Source organism: Balaenoptera physalus, assembly GCF_965194825.1.
Source record: "Balaenoptera physalus genome assembly, chromosome: 1".
NCBI classification, from domain to species: Eukaryota; Metazoa; Chordata; class Mammalia; order Artiodactyla; family Balaenopteridae; genus Balaenoptera; species Balaenoptera physalus.
The window spans coordinates 140778097-140793464 of record NC_138882.1 but is presented as its reverse complement, the minus strand read 5'-3'; the positions used below and the strand labels follow the sequence as shown (position 1 = coordinate 140793464).

Sequence of the window (15368 nt, the reverse complement as noted above, 5' to 3'; positions counted from 1 at the left end):
TGGCCCAATTTTGAGCTTTTTTGGTACTTTGCCTGTATTTCTTAATTTGTGCCCAGGCTTTTGTGACTCAACTGGCATCTAACATTTCACAGAAAACTCTAGTGTTTTAGGGGTGTCGATAAAGGAGAGAATTCTCTCGAGGCTGATTTGCTCTCTTAAGCTCCCTCTAATTTGTTCCAGCTTTAAAACTGTGAATAGAGACCTCATTAAGCCTCTTCTCGCAAACCTGCCTGCACCGCACACTAGCAGAAGACTGCTTTGCTGGGAGGCACTTCTCCTTCGGCGTTCCCCCCACCTCCACCCCCTCTCCCCTCCACCCCCTTTGCTTAATGTTGGCAAACAAAAACCTGGCAAGAAGAGTGGCTATCACTGGCTTAGACAAATCTGATGGCACAGTTTTAAATGCTCGGATAAGGGGTCTTTTGGTGGCTGACCTGTGTAAATTGTTTCAGTACAGAAAGGAAAAGGGCCCTCCTAGCAGTGGCTTTTGTCTGGGGAGAGAGAAACCAGACCAGCTATTCAAAGCTGCTCAATGTGCTCACAGATGACAGGCTGCCTCGGTTTTAGCCAAGCCCCACTCTTAAATCTGCAGAGGACCCCGCACTGGCCGGTGGACTTTTTTCTCCCTGTTATTCTGTCTCTGCCCCCCGGGGGGCCACCAGTTCCATTTCCAGGGAGGGTGGACTTTCACATATGCTGAAAAAGCCAGCCTTCCAAAGGCTTTGCTTCTTAAATCCTTCTCCCGGTTGCTTTAATCTTTGGAAGGCAGAAGTCACCAATCCCTGTTCTGCAGACACACGCTGTTGTCTTGAGGTGTTGTTTTCAGTGCACCAGCATAGTTTCTCGTTCCGTGCTGATCTCTCCATCCTTGTGCCAAACCCCCAGAAACACAGGGAGGCCAGCGTGCCTGCCCATCTGTAGCACTCACAGCTGTGTTAGGTTGAGGCCTTTACTGTAAACCGGGACTGACCCCAGAGAGCTTCTCCCCCTTCTAGACCTATCTACGTCTCCACTGTCCGGCCGCAGTCAAAGCACATAGTAGTGATCCTGGACCACGGAGCTTCCGTCACAGACACCCAGCTTCAGATTGCCAAGGACGCTGCCCAGGTCATCCTCAGCGCCATCGATGAACACGATAAGGTGATGATGACCCCAGTGACCCCGCCCCCATTGGCATTGGGTCTTTCTTGAATACCTTTTTTAAAGTACTTTATGTTTTATGATATGTATTTTTCAATCCACCTTTAAAAATGACTTTGAGAAAAGAGAGTGCTGTCGTTTTTATTCTAGTATTTAAGGAAGCAGCTGCCAACCCTGGTTCCAAATCTCTTTATAAAACTATCCCCACCAAACTGAGTCTTGCACTTCCTTAATGGCCCCTGCCTAGACTTCTAATTAGCTGTGACTTTCACACTGGAAATTATAGGAAGGAGGAACAGGGCTAGGGCTTGGACACTGGTGGATGACTTGTCTTTATCTCAAGATTGATGGGAGGGAAGGGAGAAAAGAAGGCTGCTAGAGGTTTACTAATCTCTAGGACACCTCAGAGATAGGCGTGTTTACAACTAATGATAATCTATTGCCTGTAGACATTTTCTGCTTCATCATTTTGACTTTTCCACCTCCTAAGGTTTTACTCACTAATCTAGTTGTTTAAAACACGAACCCTATGCCTTTATCCTCACCGCCACCTCCAGTAGGAGAATCCAGACGATTAGTACTTGCCAAGATTTTTCTGTGTGCGAAATACTGTTTTTAATGTTCTAGATGAACACCGTACTGCTGACTTCATCTTGGAACAAGAGCCAAATTCTAGGGTCCCTGTCCCTTACCAATCCTTAACTAATCTTCTTCAAATTTGATAGGTTGATGCCTCTAGGCATTTCTTTTTAAACTCTCCGAAACTGTTCTGTAGGACTTGTCACTTTTGGCGCTCTTCTGAAATGTAGAAAACCTTTCCCTGGCAGAATAACAAGGTTTGTTTGTCTGTTTGTTTTCCCCTCCAGATCTCCATGCTGACTGTGGCAGACACCGTCAGGACTTGCTCACTTGACCAGTGCTACAAGACATTCCTGTCTCCAGCCACCAGTGAGACAAAAAGGAAAATGTCCACCTTCGTCAGCAGCGTCAAGTCTTTGGACAGCCCTACCCAGCACGCGGTGGGATTTCAAAAGGCATTTCAGCTGATTCGAAGCACAAACAATAGCACCAAGTTCCAAGCAAGTAAGTGCCTTTGCTCACTAATAAATTAGTTGCTCATAAACTAACAGATAAAGGATGGCAATAGAAATATATGGTAAATTGATCACATAACTGTGTCTAGAGGGATTTTTTTCTACATTGACGGGATAAAAATTTCTTGTGTTGTCATAATGGTCATCTAATACTAGGATCTTACTAGATTTTCTCATCTTTTCCAATCAAAGGTACTCAGTCTGCATGATTTCTTTACTCCCTGAGCCTCTTCTTCCTGCCCCTTTATTAGGAACATATCCCCGTTTATTTCCCAGGAGAATATCCACATCCTTTTTGATGCTAATTGTCAGCCTCGCGTCCTCAGTGACTTAGAGTGGCTGTCTGCTTGTGCGCATGTGCTCAGAAACGGGGCAGCCGGAATTCTTGCCTTGATCCTTCCTTCTTCTAACCAGCTGTCATTTAGATGAGCACAGCCCTTCAAATGTACAAAGGCACTCTAATTTAATTTTCATGTATTAAAGAAAATCTGGAATTAGGATGCATGCTAAAGTAAGGGGAAGGATATTTGAAATAAGATACATGCTTTGAAACTACTGAAAGGAATCTATGTCGTTTTCTCTTTTATATTCGAAAATCTGTTTGTAGGTTGTTTTTTTTCAATGAATGTATCCTATTGAGATAAATGTAAAGAATATATTTTCAAGCTCTTCAGCGTGTCCGCATTAAAACTAAGACAACGTTGATAAATGCACAACTTAGTGCCTGGCACATGGTGGGCCCTTGAAAGACAGAAGCTACTGTAATTATTACAACAAATGATGGTAGATGGCGTATCAGTTTTATGTTTCTGTGTATTGTTATCTCACAGTTTCTTATCTCACAGTTTCCATGGGTCAGGAGTCCATGTGTTGCTGAGCTGCTTCTCTGTTTAGGACTGCACAAGGCTGCGTTCTAGGTGTCAGCCAAGTCTGTGGATTCATTGAGGGTCAGAGGCCTCTTCCAAGCTCAATGGTTGGCAGAATTCATTTCTTTGCAATTGTGAAACTCATGTCTACTTGTTTCTTCAAGGCCAGGAGGAGAGCATCTTTTCTTCAAGCCCCTGACTTCGGGGAAGGCTTGGACCCTCTTTTAAAGGGCTTGTCTAACCTAATCAGGCTTACTCTCCCTTTTGATTTAAACAGATTACTCTCCCTCATGGCTAACTTATTAAGATCTTGATGATGTCTGCAGAATCCCTCCATCTTTGCCAAATATATAGCACAGTCACAAGAATGATATCCCATCACCTTAGCCATATTCTATTGGCCAGAAGCAAATTACTGGTCATGCCCACACTCAAGAGGAGGGAGTCATACAAGGGTGGGGGTCATTGAGGTCATCTTAGAATTTTGCCTGCCAGCTTTGACAAGCACCAGCTATCCACAGGCCAATATTACAGGATGGCTGAGTGTGAAGTTGTCCGTAGTTCAATAAGGCCAAAGGATAAGGCTGACCTCTCAAGTATTCAAGATAAATTGGCTAGTTGGTCAATGCCATTCACCTGTGGATGCCATTTACCAGCTGCCATCCAGCTGTCAGCATTCCTCACCAGATGTGCTCTTTTTACTTGATTCTTCAGTCATCAAACCATCTTTAGAGGTGAAGTCCAATTTCGATGATTATTACACTGCTTAAGTAATGGAGAGAAATGTTATACTGCCAGCAGCCAGCCAGGCAGTGAGTGTGTCAGGTGAGCTCGAGGGAAGGTAATGAGGATTGTTTGGGGAGCACAGGAAGCTAGAGGGCGCATGCTCCATCAAGAAGGCAGCTGCTCTTCTGTTCAGCCTCTCGCTGCCTTGCGGGAATGCCTCTCCAGTGTTGCCAGATCTTCTGTTTTAAGAGAAGCCAGAAAAAAAAAAAAAAAAAAAAGAGAAGCCAGAAATCTGGATTTTTATGTGAAACCTCTTCATTTTCAAATGTTGTCATTTGTTCCAGCTTTAAAACTGTGAATAGAGACCTCATTAAACCTCTTCTTACAAACCTTCCTGCCCTGCACATTAGCAGAAGACTGCTTTGACAGGAAACGTTTCTCCTTTGGGTTTTGGGGGGGTTTTCTTAATGTTGTCGAGCAAAAACATGGAAAGAAGAGTGACCATCACAGATTTGGACACATTTTGATGTCTTCTTTCTAAATGCTCAGAGGAGTCTTTTTTAGGCCGAGTAAGATGTTTCTAAAGTTTAGCTCACAGGCCTCCACTTTACAACTTCTACTGGCAGTTCAAAGAAAAAAGAACCCGAATTAGATTGCGTAAAGAAACACGTAAGGAGGGCTTCCCTGGTGGCGCAGTGGTTAAGAATCCGCCTGCCAATGCAGGGGACACGGGTTCGAGCCCTGGTCCAGGAAGATCCCACATGCTGCAGAGCAACTAAGCCCGTGCGCCACAACTACTGAGCTTGCACTCTAGAGCCCATGAGCCACGACTACTGAGCCCGTGAGCCACAACTACTGAGGCTCACGTGCCTAGAGCCTGTGCTCTGCAACAAGAGAAGCCACCGCAATGAGAAGCCTACGCACTGCAACGAAGAGTAGCCCCCGCTGGCCGCAACTAGAGAAAAGCCCTCGCGCAGCAATGAAGACCCAACGCAGCCAAAAATAAATTAATTAATTAATTAAATAAAATTAAAAAAAGAAAGAAAGAAAGAAACACGTAAGGAATTAGTATTACCCAGTTTATTAAGGAGAGGTTTGAGCTGCTCTCCAGCAATGTTGCACAGTAGTTAAGTATGTGCGTTTTGAATTTCAACCAATGTATGCTCAAATTCCTACTCTGAAATTTTTCTAAGCTTGTGTGAATTATTTGATTTCTCCAGGTCTGGTTTCCCCATCTGCAAACTGGGAGTGATAATAAGATCCAGGGCTCCATCATAAATATTAAATAAATATTAGCTGTGGTTATTATGATATACTGTTTCCTTCAAGACTTCTAGCTCTGGGAACTTCCCTGGCGGTCCAGTGGTTAAAGACTTCGCCTTCCAATGCAGGGGGTGTGGGTTCAGTCCCTGGTTGGGGAGCAAAGATCCCACATGCCTTGTGGCCAAAAAACCAAAACATAAAAAACGGAAGCAATATTGTAACAAATTCAATAAAGACTTTAAAAATGGTCCACATTAAAAAAAAATATACATTATATATATATATATATATATATATATATATATATATAAAAGACTTCTAGCTCTGGCTAAAGGAGAGCAGATACCCTAGACGTCCTAAGTTGACCCCAAGCCCAAAGACGGTCAAGGACCATTAGTAACCTTGGCTACAGCATGGTGAGGGGTCTATGTACTCCTCTTAGGAGCTTGTACTCTATATCATTACTTGTGTTCACTCCACAGGCAATTATTTAGCATCTACTGTATACCTGGCACTGTTTGAAGGCCATGGGATAGGATTATTCCAATGAGCCTACCCTGTAGGGTTATTGTAAGGATTAGTCTATGAATGAAAGTAAAGTATCTGCCCCACATTGGTGGTCATATGAACAAAAGCCGCATGGCATATATCATGGTGGCTTTGTGCTAATTTGCTTTGTACTAATCAGAAAATCTAAAACTTTTATCCAGTGCTGGCTCTTTTTCAGTCCCATGGTAGATCTGTAACTGATACCATCGACACATTTGGATTGTTTGTTCTGGGTTTGTCTGGGGGGTAACTGGTTGGGGAGCGTCATTTTGTAGCAGAAGGAATAAGATGGTTAGGAGTGGGAATCTAATGGCATGGGCAAAGCCCAAATTTGAGTTGTTCTTCCCCCTTTGATATTGACCCCAAGGAATGCTGTTGGCTTAGACAGGGACTTGTCAAATGGAGAGGGTTGCATTTTCTTCCAGGTACATGCTATGTCTTTGCCCTGCCCCAAGTCCCTATAATTACTCATCCCTAACATTACTAATCACAAGGCTTAATGTTCCCATGAGCGACTAGAGAGGGGATATCCTAGTAAGTAAAAAAATAAATCAGACCAAATTTGGCAGGTCTGATACCTAAAAATAGAAAAATAACTCAATTTTGCCTAAGGAGAGGGCAGGAGTAGAGTCAGGGGCTGGGCAGAGACAGTGAGGATGCTTGCAGAGTGTATGTATTATTGTTGGGACGGAAAGAAAATACACTTGGCGACCAAAGGAGCTGCAGGCTGCAGGCCCTTCTGGTTTTCCAGTTGTGGACCTGTGCCTAAAACCGGCTCTCAGTGACAGCGTGTTTTATCCAGAATCATAAAGCCAAGTAAAAAAATTCAAGAGTGCATTTTAGGTCAGTCTTACAGGTGTCCAGGAATTTATCACACATAAATGACAAACCACAGGGCGATGGTTTGCTAGCTTCATGGTATATCTGTATTCTACCTGCTAGGGTCAAGTAGTATTTTCTTCCAGTCTGAAGCTTAAGTGAGCTGTTTAGCATCCTAAAAAAAATAATTTACAGGACTGTATTTACAACACTGGAAAAAGATTGACATCTAGTTTAAGACAGGGATATTCCCTAGCTTATGATATTTTTTTACATCAGCTTTCATATCTTAATTTCTGATGAATAAATATGTAATTTAAATTTGCAGTTAATATTTATTAGAGAATTGTTCAAGCATCAAAATTAGCTTTAAGACTTGCTTATATATTAAGTCTTAGTAGTAATTATTCAATTCTGCATAATAAAGGATGTTTCAGTGTCTAAAATGGAAATTTACAAACAGAAGAAAATTCTGTCATTGTACCCTCATAGTTGTTAGGATAATTTTTTTAATTATCTATTCCTGGGTAATAAATTACCCAACACTCACTGGCTTAAGGCAATAAACATTTATTATCTCAGTGTCTGTAGGTCAGAAATCTGGGCACAGCATGGTTGGGTGCCTCTGGCTAAAGGTATCTCATGAGGTTGCAGTTAAACTGTTGTCCACAGCTGCTGTCATCTCATAGTTCAACTTGAGAAAGATCTGCTTCTAAGTTCACTGACGAGGTTGCTGGCAGATTCGATTCTGAAGGCCTCAGTACCTTGCCTCTCCATGGGATAGCTCACAACATGCTCTCTGGCTTCCCCGAGAGAGAGCACACAGGTGGAAGCCACTGTCTTTCTGTAACCTAATCCATCTCTTGACACCCTGTGACCTCTGCTGCATTCTGTTCACAAGAAGCCGGTCATTAAATCTAGTCCACATTCAAAGGGAGACCACACAGGGATGTGAATATCAGGAAGTGAGATCATTGGGGGACCAACCTGGAGGTTGCCTACCCCAGTAACCATGAAGCAATCTCAGATAAATGACAACCATAAGAATCTGAAGAACTAAGCATATAGCATATCAATCATTATTTCTCAATAAAAAGGTAAATGTCTGTGTAGGTTGCCTTAAAAATAGATATTGAATCAGGGAATCTCAGATTAAAAAGACAGTATAAAAATCCAGCTGGCTTACTTCCCTTCCTCCATTAAAGCCATCATTCAGCCTCTGCATCTTTAGTGGTAGGAAATGCACCACTTTTATTTTTGAGTAAATCCACTTGAAATAAGTTTTCACCCTGAGCTAAAATGACTTCCCAATCATTAGCCCTGGTTGGAGAGTCGTTTTACTCTAGAGTCATAGGTGCCACTTCAGGCCAATGCGAGGGTTTCGTTTTTGTTTTGTTTGTGTTGAGGTTTCTTTCTTTTCTCTTTTATCCTCTATTTACCATCACCCTTTGGCTTTCACTCTTTTTTTAAGCTATAATTGACCCTTTTTTTTTTTAATGTTCTTTTTTTTTTTTACATTTAATTTTTTATTATTTATTTATTTTTTGGCTACGTTGGGTCTCTGTTGCTGCGTGCGGGCTTTCTCTAGTTGCGGCGAGCGGGGGCTACTCTTTGTTGCGGTGCACAGGCTTCTCATTGCAGTGGCTTCTCTTGTGGAGCACAGGCTCTAGGTGCACGGGCCTCAGTAGTTGCAGCCTGCGGGCTCAGTAGTTGCAGCATGCGGGCTCAGTAGTTGTGGCTTGCAGGCTTAGTTGCTCCGTGGCACGTGGGGTCTTCCCGGACCAGGGATCGAACCTGTGGCCCCTGCATTGGCAGGCAGATTCTTAACCACTGCACCACCAGGGAAGTCTGGCTTTCACTCTTAAATTAACCAGTTGATCCTCACAGCAACCCTGTGAAATAAATACTGTCATTATCCCCATTTTGTTGTAGATAAGGACATTTAGGTGTAGAAAGGTTAGGAAATCCGCCTAAAACAACCCAGACACAGCTTGAAAGTGGCACAGCTGGGATGTGAACACAAGCAACCTGGCTCCTATGTCCGTGCTTTTATTACTCTCCTACACTGATGAGTTTTAAAACAAAAATGTTTTTGGCACTACCTGGCATAGAGACAGATAACCTTACATGTCTCAGGAGTCCCTGGCAGAACCACCATTTTAAAGCCTAGTCCTGGGACTTTCCTGGTGGTCCAGTGGTTAAGACTCCACGCTACCAATGCAGGGGGCCTGGGTTCGATCTCTGGTCAGGGAACTAGATCCCACATGCCACAACTAAAAGATCCTGCATGCCACAACTAAAGATCCCACGTACCTCAACGAAGATCCCTCATGCAGCAACGAACAGTCCGTGTGCTGCAACTAAGACCCGATGGAGCCAAACAAATAAAAATAAATAATTTTTTTTTTTTTTAAAGCCTAATCCCCCCAAAAATGTGTGTTCCTGGGGAAGAACTTGAGACACTAAGGAAAAGGTACATCAGGTTCTGAATCCTCCATTTCAGAAGGCAGGAAAGATGTCCGTTTAGGATGGCTAAATTACCACAACCGTAGATGCCTAAAGGAACACAACTTCTTTGATCTGGTAAACTCATTAGGAACATCTCCTTACCTGACACTGGGTAAATGAGGCCTCATGGCCCACCATGGGCAGGATGAAAGGGCAGCGGAGGCAGGAAGACGGAAGCCTGGCATCAGGTGGGCGGGAGTAGGAACAGTGGACCGGGCAGGTCCTCAAGGCAGGAAAGCCCAGTGGAAGAGAAACTGAGTAGCTGCCTTTAGCCAGACTCTGATGTAACATTCAGTTTGCATGTTTTTGTTTAGATACAGACATGGTCATCATTTACCTGTCTGCTGGCATTACATCAAAGGACTCTTCAGAAGAAGATAAAAAGGCGACTCTCCGTGTCATCAGTGAAGAAAATAGCTTTCTAAACAACTCCGTAATGATCCTCACCTACGCCCTCATGAACGGTAGGTAGTGTTTCGAGATTCTTTTCTTTCAGATGAAAGTTCTGTCTAAGTGCGTGCTGCTTTCAAAAAAAAATAACGAAGAACCATCACAGGGTGCTCTGATGAAGGGTATAAGAAGCAGACTCCTTCCCAAGCCCGTCTTTCTCTACCTCCCATGGGTACTCAGGGTGTGTGTTAGGATGTCCCTGTCTCTCCGTCTCTCTCTCTCCAGCCAGCTGCTCATTTCTAAACCGTCACCAGTTATGTGGTCTTGCACAGGATTCTGTACAGCTCCATTTTTTTCACTTCTCCTCATATTCTTGGATTTTGATACTGCATAGAGGTTATTAACTTATCTCATTGATTTAAGAGCAGGAAGCTGAAGTACTGACCTAGATTCTTCTGTATAACCAGGACCGTGAATATCACATTTCCCTGCAGAATCACTACCTGGAGCCTCTTGTGACACTTTCTCCACCTCCCCTTCCTTAGCTGTGTCATTGGAGATGAGAATTATCTACTTGACAGGGTTATTGTGAAGACTAACCCCAACGTACAGTAGGCACCCAGGATGGTGCCAGGCACTTGCTAGGTGCTCATTAAGGTTGATCGTGTTGCTATTAAATCAGACAGTATGTGAGAGGGTTTAGTAAACTAGCAAATCTGAGGAAATACTCATTATTTTTCCTTCAGCAGTTTAACCATCCTCCAGTCTGATGAAAGCCCAATTTTCCAGCCTCTCTGCTGTGTCATGTCCCACACCTGTTAATACACAGCTCTTTGTCCTCTTCGTTGGGTCCCTTTTCCTCAGTGTTCAAAGTGGCCCCATTCTCTGGTTTTTAAGAGCGCATGTCTTGATCCAGCAGCCCTTCCCACCTATGGGCTTTTATCTCCCCTCTCCACTTTCAGATTTCCATGCAGAACCAGGTGGCTTTAGGGACACTGGTTCTCATTTTTTAATGGTATAAGGATATATTAGAGACTCATTTTTTAAATGCAGACTCCCAGGCAGTATCTACAGATTTGTACTCAGACCCTCTTAGATGGGGTCCAGGAATCTGTGTTTCGGCCAGCATGATTTTTTTGCAGATATTTTTCTGGACTGCATACACATGGAAGAACACAGGGGCTAGTGTCTAGAGGTTCTCAGTTTCAGTCTCCATTTGCTAGCCATGTGGCTTATGGCAAATTACGTAATCTCTTGAGGGCCTCAGTTTTATCTGTAAAATGAAAAGAACAAAGTATTCATAGGATTGCTGTGATAATAAATATGCAAGATATGTTGTGTTTACTGAGCATGTACCATATACAACATAGTGCACTGAGGTCTTAGAGCTGTAGTACACAAAATCTCTGTCTTCAAGAAGCCCTTGACCCAGTGAAGAAGACAGACAAGGCAGATGAATTAAATGCAATAGTACAGGAGTAAGGAAACATAAAAGGAAGTGATCGTGTCTTTTCCATTCAATTTGAAGGTCTGCCCAGGCAGATACTGAGTAAAGAAATTTTCTTGCTGTCACCCATCTCTTCACTGTTCCTAGATCTTCCCACTGGAGTATCTTGTGCTCTTGCTGTGCCCCTGATAATTCCATTCTTTGAAACTTCTGGTTACTTCCCTCTAACTATTCTCATCTTTTCTCTTTCTCCCCTTAATCTAGCCTGACATGTCCTCATTGCAAGTTTTTCACCTCTCTGAGAGATATCTCTGAACATTGTTCATGAGGGTTGACACATTCCCTTAACTCTGTCAATTCAAATAGGGAAGCAGAGCCACTATGAAAATTTTGGTACAACAAATTTATTATCAGAATAAGAGTGTATACTGTTGGTGGGAATGTAAATTGGTACAGCCACTATGGAAAACAATATGGAAGTTCCTTAAAAAACTAAGACTTGAGCTACCATATGATCTAGCAATCCCACTCCTAGGTTTATATCTGGAAAAGACAAAAACTCTAATTCAAAAAGATACATGCACCCCAATGTTCATAGCAGTGCTATTAATAATAGCAAAGACATGGAAACAACCCAAGTGCCCATCAACAGATGATTAGTTTAAGAAGATGTGGTGTAATATATATGGAATCTATAAAAAAAAAAAAAAAAGGTTCTGAAGAACCTAGGGGCAGGACAGGAATAAAGACGCAGACGTAGAAAATGGACTTGAGGACACAGAGATCTCTCTCTTCACCTCTTAAATCTTACAACACTTCACTTTTGACCACTTTAACCTGGAAGCATAAAAGAAAGGGGATTGTGGGAAATGTAGTTTCCAGCATGACCACATTGATGATGGAATAATCCAGTCTGCCACCCTGCTGACTCTACTGCCACCCCTGCATAACATTTCATGATGGAGTGACATAAAAAAATGGAGTGACATAAAGTAACCCAGTCTTTGATATCCTGTACTGTGCTTCTTTGTCCAGTAGATGTTCCTGTTTGTTACTTTTCTTGTACATTTGGAAAGAGCCGTGCAGTGCATGACAAAGAAAGGAAATGTATTTATTGCCTTGAAGTTGTCTCCTTTTATCATTCACCCCTGTGAGTTTATCAAGGGTGTAAGATCAGGGATCAATCACATCTTTTGTGTTGTCTTTTACTCCGGACATGGGAGGTGAGTGTCTTTTACCACTCACCTCCCATGTCAATTCTGTGTCAAGCAAAGGCAACCATAATCTGACTCAGACTTTCCTTTAGCATTGTCTGAGTGCAGCAAAATCCAAATTATTTACATACAGCGTGTGAAGAAAGAAATCATATCCATTAGATCTTGCTGTGACTTTAGAAATGGACTTCCAAGGCTAGAAGTATATATACTTCCTATTTAGAAAAGATAAAGTCACTTAAGGTAGGTGAACCATGAACTCTTCAGATTTTTTAATGACTAAGCAGTTCAAGAACATGAGGCAAAACCTTTTTAAAACTCATTGGTAGAATCTCAGTAGTGACTGAAATCATTTGAATTTGTTTACAGTGTCACCCATATGGGACCAGTTACTAATCCTTTTGACTGTGTTCCAACAATAGCAAACCAAAATTTTTAAAAAGGTTTATTAAATTTATTTTTGTGCTATAGATTACAGATGTTGTAGAACAATTCAGCCCAGTATGCCTGAATCTTTTACAAAAATTTTAAAACTCTAAACATAAAAAAAGTATATTAAATAAATCAAATCCAGTATTATCCTAACAATATAAAGCATGAAAACATTTGTAATTAAAATGAGCTTAAAGAAACAGTGTTTGGAGACACCACTCAATACAATCCATAATTCTTTCATTTAGTTGCATGAGACTTTGGCAAGTGTTTAACAGGCAAAGAGTTAAGAAATGAAATGGTAAACCTCTATCCTTTAAAACTCTTACAACTTCATCTACTAATTTAAATTAAATGAAAACTTGTTAATCATTACTTTTGCTTTCAAATATTAAATGCAGAAAAATAATTTAAATTTTATAATTAAACTTTAAGGGAAGAACATCCTTGCTGGATGGGGTTCCTTTATTTACTCACGTGTTTTTCATCATTGCCTTTTGAAGAATTCCTTTGCCCTCTTGACTATTTGAGGAAAGATCACGCCTCCAGCTTTGTTCATCAGCAGGAACTGGTATCTGTGTCCTGAGTCCACACTGTCTCTGCAAAGACCCCCTTGGCATTGCAAGACCTCATCCAGACCCTTATTAGATCTAAATGGCAAAGTTATTATATGGATATCCACTGTTTTGTTTTACATTGTCTTCCCTTGGCTTCTTATTTTAGATGGGGTGACTGGTTTGAAAGAGCTGGCTTTTCTGAGAGATCTTGCTGAACAGAACTCAGGGAAGTATGGCGTGCTGGACCGGACAGCCTTGCCTGTGATTAAGGGCAGCATGATGGTGCTGAACCAGCTGAGTAACCTGGAGACCACAGTTGGCAGGTTCTATACCAACCTTCCCAACCGGATGATTGATGAAGCTGTCTTTAGCCTCCCCTTCTCTGATGAGATGGGAGATGGTGAGTTCGGAGAAAACTTCCTACTAAAGGAAGGGGGAAAGAAATGGGCATGAGTCAAACAGTAACTTTTAAATGTTGTTCAGTACTTACCATGTGAGCATTAGGGAGTGTGGGCAGGCAAGGGAGTGGGCATCACTTTCTCTGGTCAGAGGATTGTGTAGCCTCCTGCCATTGGTCCAGTTAGCACTGTATTCTAGAGCAGAAATCCCCAGCCCTATTTTTTCCTCATTGCCCTAGCCTCAGTCAACATAATGGGTACATCTACTAGGGAAGCTTTGTGAGGATTCCCCAATATCTAAAGGTTAGGGAATTTGGAACTAAAGAGTAACTTTGCATAGCAGATGGTAAATAAAAGTCAGAAGTGCTTGGAATTCGGCCTCAAAGACAAGGCAACACAATGTCGTCAAATAGATACAGGCTTGACATGGAGAGGATTTCAAATCCCACTCTACCACTTACGCTGTTGTCCTTGGTAATGTATTTAATCTTGTTAATTCACATCTGGTTATCTGTTCAAAACGTAATGACATCTTTCGTGTAATACGTCTTTGAGTTATTAGGTTTATAAGATTATATTACTGCCCAGCATACCTCTCAATAATGATGACTGCTGTTTATTTGTTTATTTATTTATTATTTTACTTTTGTTATTATTACTATTATTGTCATCACTATCCTGGTGTCACAAGTTACCCATAATGCGATGTTGGGTAAAGTGTTTAATCTTCACATGATTAAACTTTTGGTCTTTAAAGTAGAAAAAATAATATTTCCATCAAAGTAGTTGTGAAGATGAAATGCACTAGTATATGTAAAGCATCTAGAACAATGCCAGGCCAACAGTATGTGCTCACTAAAAATACAGCATTTTTCTTTTCCTCCTCATATTCTTGCTTATCTTTTTCCCCCACATCCTTCCCTCTCTTCTTTCTTGATAGAGAAGATTGAAGAGGCAGCTAATTACTAGACAGACAGCATCACCATATGAGATCTTGTTTTTATGTTCCATTAACTAGGAATTTTCACAAATAGATATTCAGAGAAAACTCATATATAAAAAGTAATAAGCCTTATAGAGACTGTGTTTTCTAGAAACTAGGTAGACATGTTCTTTCTATAAGGAAGAAATATGGTAGCTACTGCTAACCTCAATTTTTTTATCCTTCCTAGTTCTGGCAGGGCCAACAGATGTGTATAGAAAAGAAACTCCCACCTTTAGATAAAGTTATTTCCTTTTGTAGGGAAATGTCAAGACTTAAATGCGAGTGACCTTAATGCCTTAACCAACATGACTGAGTGCCAGTCAAGCATTGTGTCAGACAGTGATGGGCAAGGCACATATCTCACCCTCAACAAGCATTTTAACCTGATAAGAGAAAAACAGATCAATGAATCATGATAATTCTGTGTGAAAGGAACTGAGACAGATGTAGAAAGTGAGTCCTGTACAAGCACAGAGGATTATGCCGTCAAATTCTCTTACCATTAGTGGTATCAGGCAGAGTAAGACCTTTTCTGTAAATTACTCTACCATCCAGAGAGCTACCATGAATGCTTTAAATTAAATTATGGGCAAAGCTGATGCTTTCCAAAGTGTAGTCCTTAGGGCCTGTTTGATGACTCCTACGCAGTGAGTTTCAGTGATTGGTTTACAGGTCTGCTGCATTCCCCTACTTGAGTGTGTCATTTTCATCTTTGTATCTTCAGTCCCTAGAATTACTGGGTGACACCTCCTCTAGCTCCATGACAAGGGGACCCTGAGTCTAGGGAAACTCATGTTTACGTGGCTCTAATTCAAAACCTCCACAGATTCAAATATCAGTTACTGGACATATTTCTTTTAAAATGCAAGTCTGTGTGCTTTAAATTAAAGTAGGGAGGGCGTATGGGTATTTCATTAAGTGTAGGAAGAGCTTAGCGTACTTTATTTGCCACAATGGGATAAAGAGTCTTCTGTCCAAAT

General features: G+C 41.6%; 1 protein-coding gene across 4 annotated transcripts in view; it reads left to right on the top strand.

Moving 5' to 3' along the window:
• Window positions 1-15368, top strand: part of CACHD1 (cache domain containing 1) — a 234350-nt gene that overhangs the window by 158445 nt on the left and 60537 nt on the right. For all 4 annotated transcript variants that reach the window (XR_014261476.1, XM_082453325.1, XM_082453324.1 and 1 more), the window contains 4 exons: window positions 996-1140; window positions 2007-2223; window positions 9280-9429; window positions 13172-13405. Coding sequence is in view for 3 of the 4 variants with exons in the window: in XM_082453325.1 (XP_082309451.1) it covers window positions 996-1140; window positions 2007-2223; window positions 9280-9429; window positions 13172-13405 (746 nt within the window). In the remaining variant the exon portion in view is untranslated. The remainder of the gene's footprint in view (window positions 1-995; window positions 1141-2006; window positions 2224-9279; window positions 9430-13171; window positions 13406-15368) is intronic.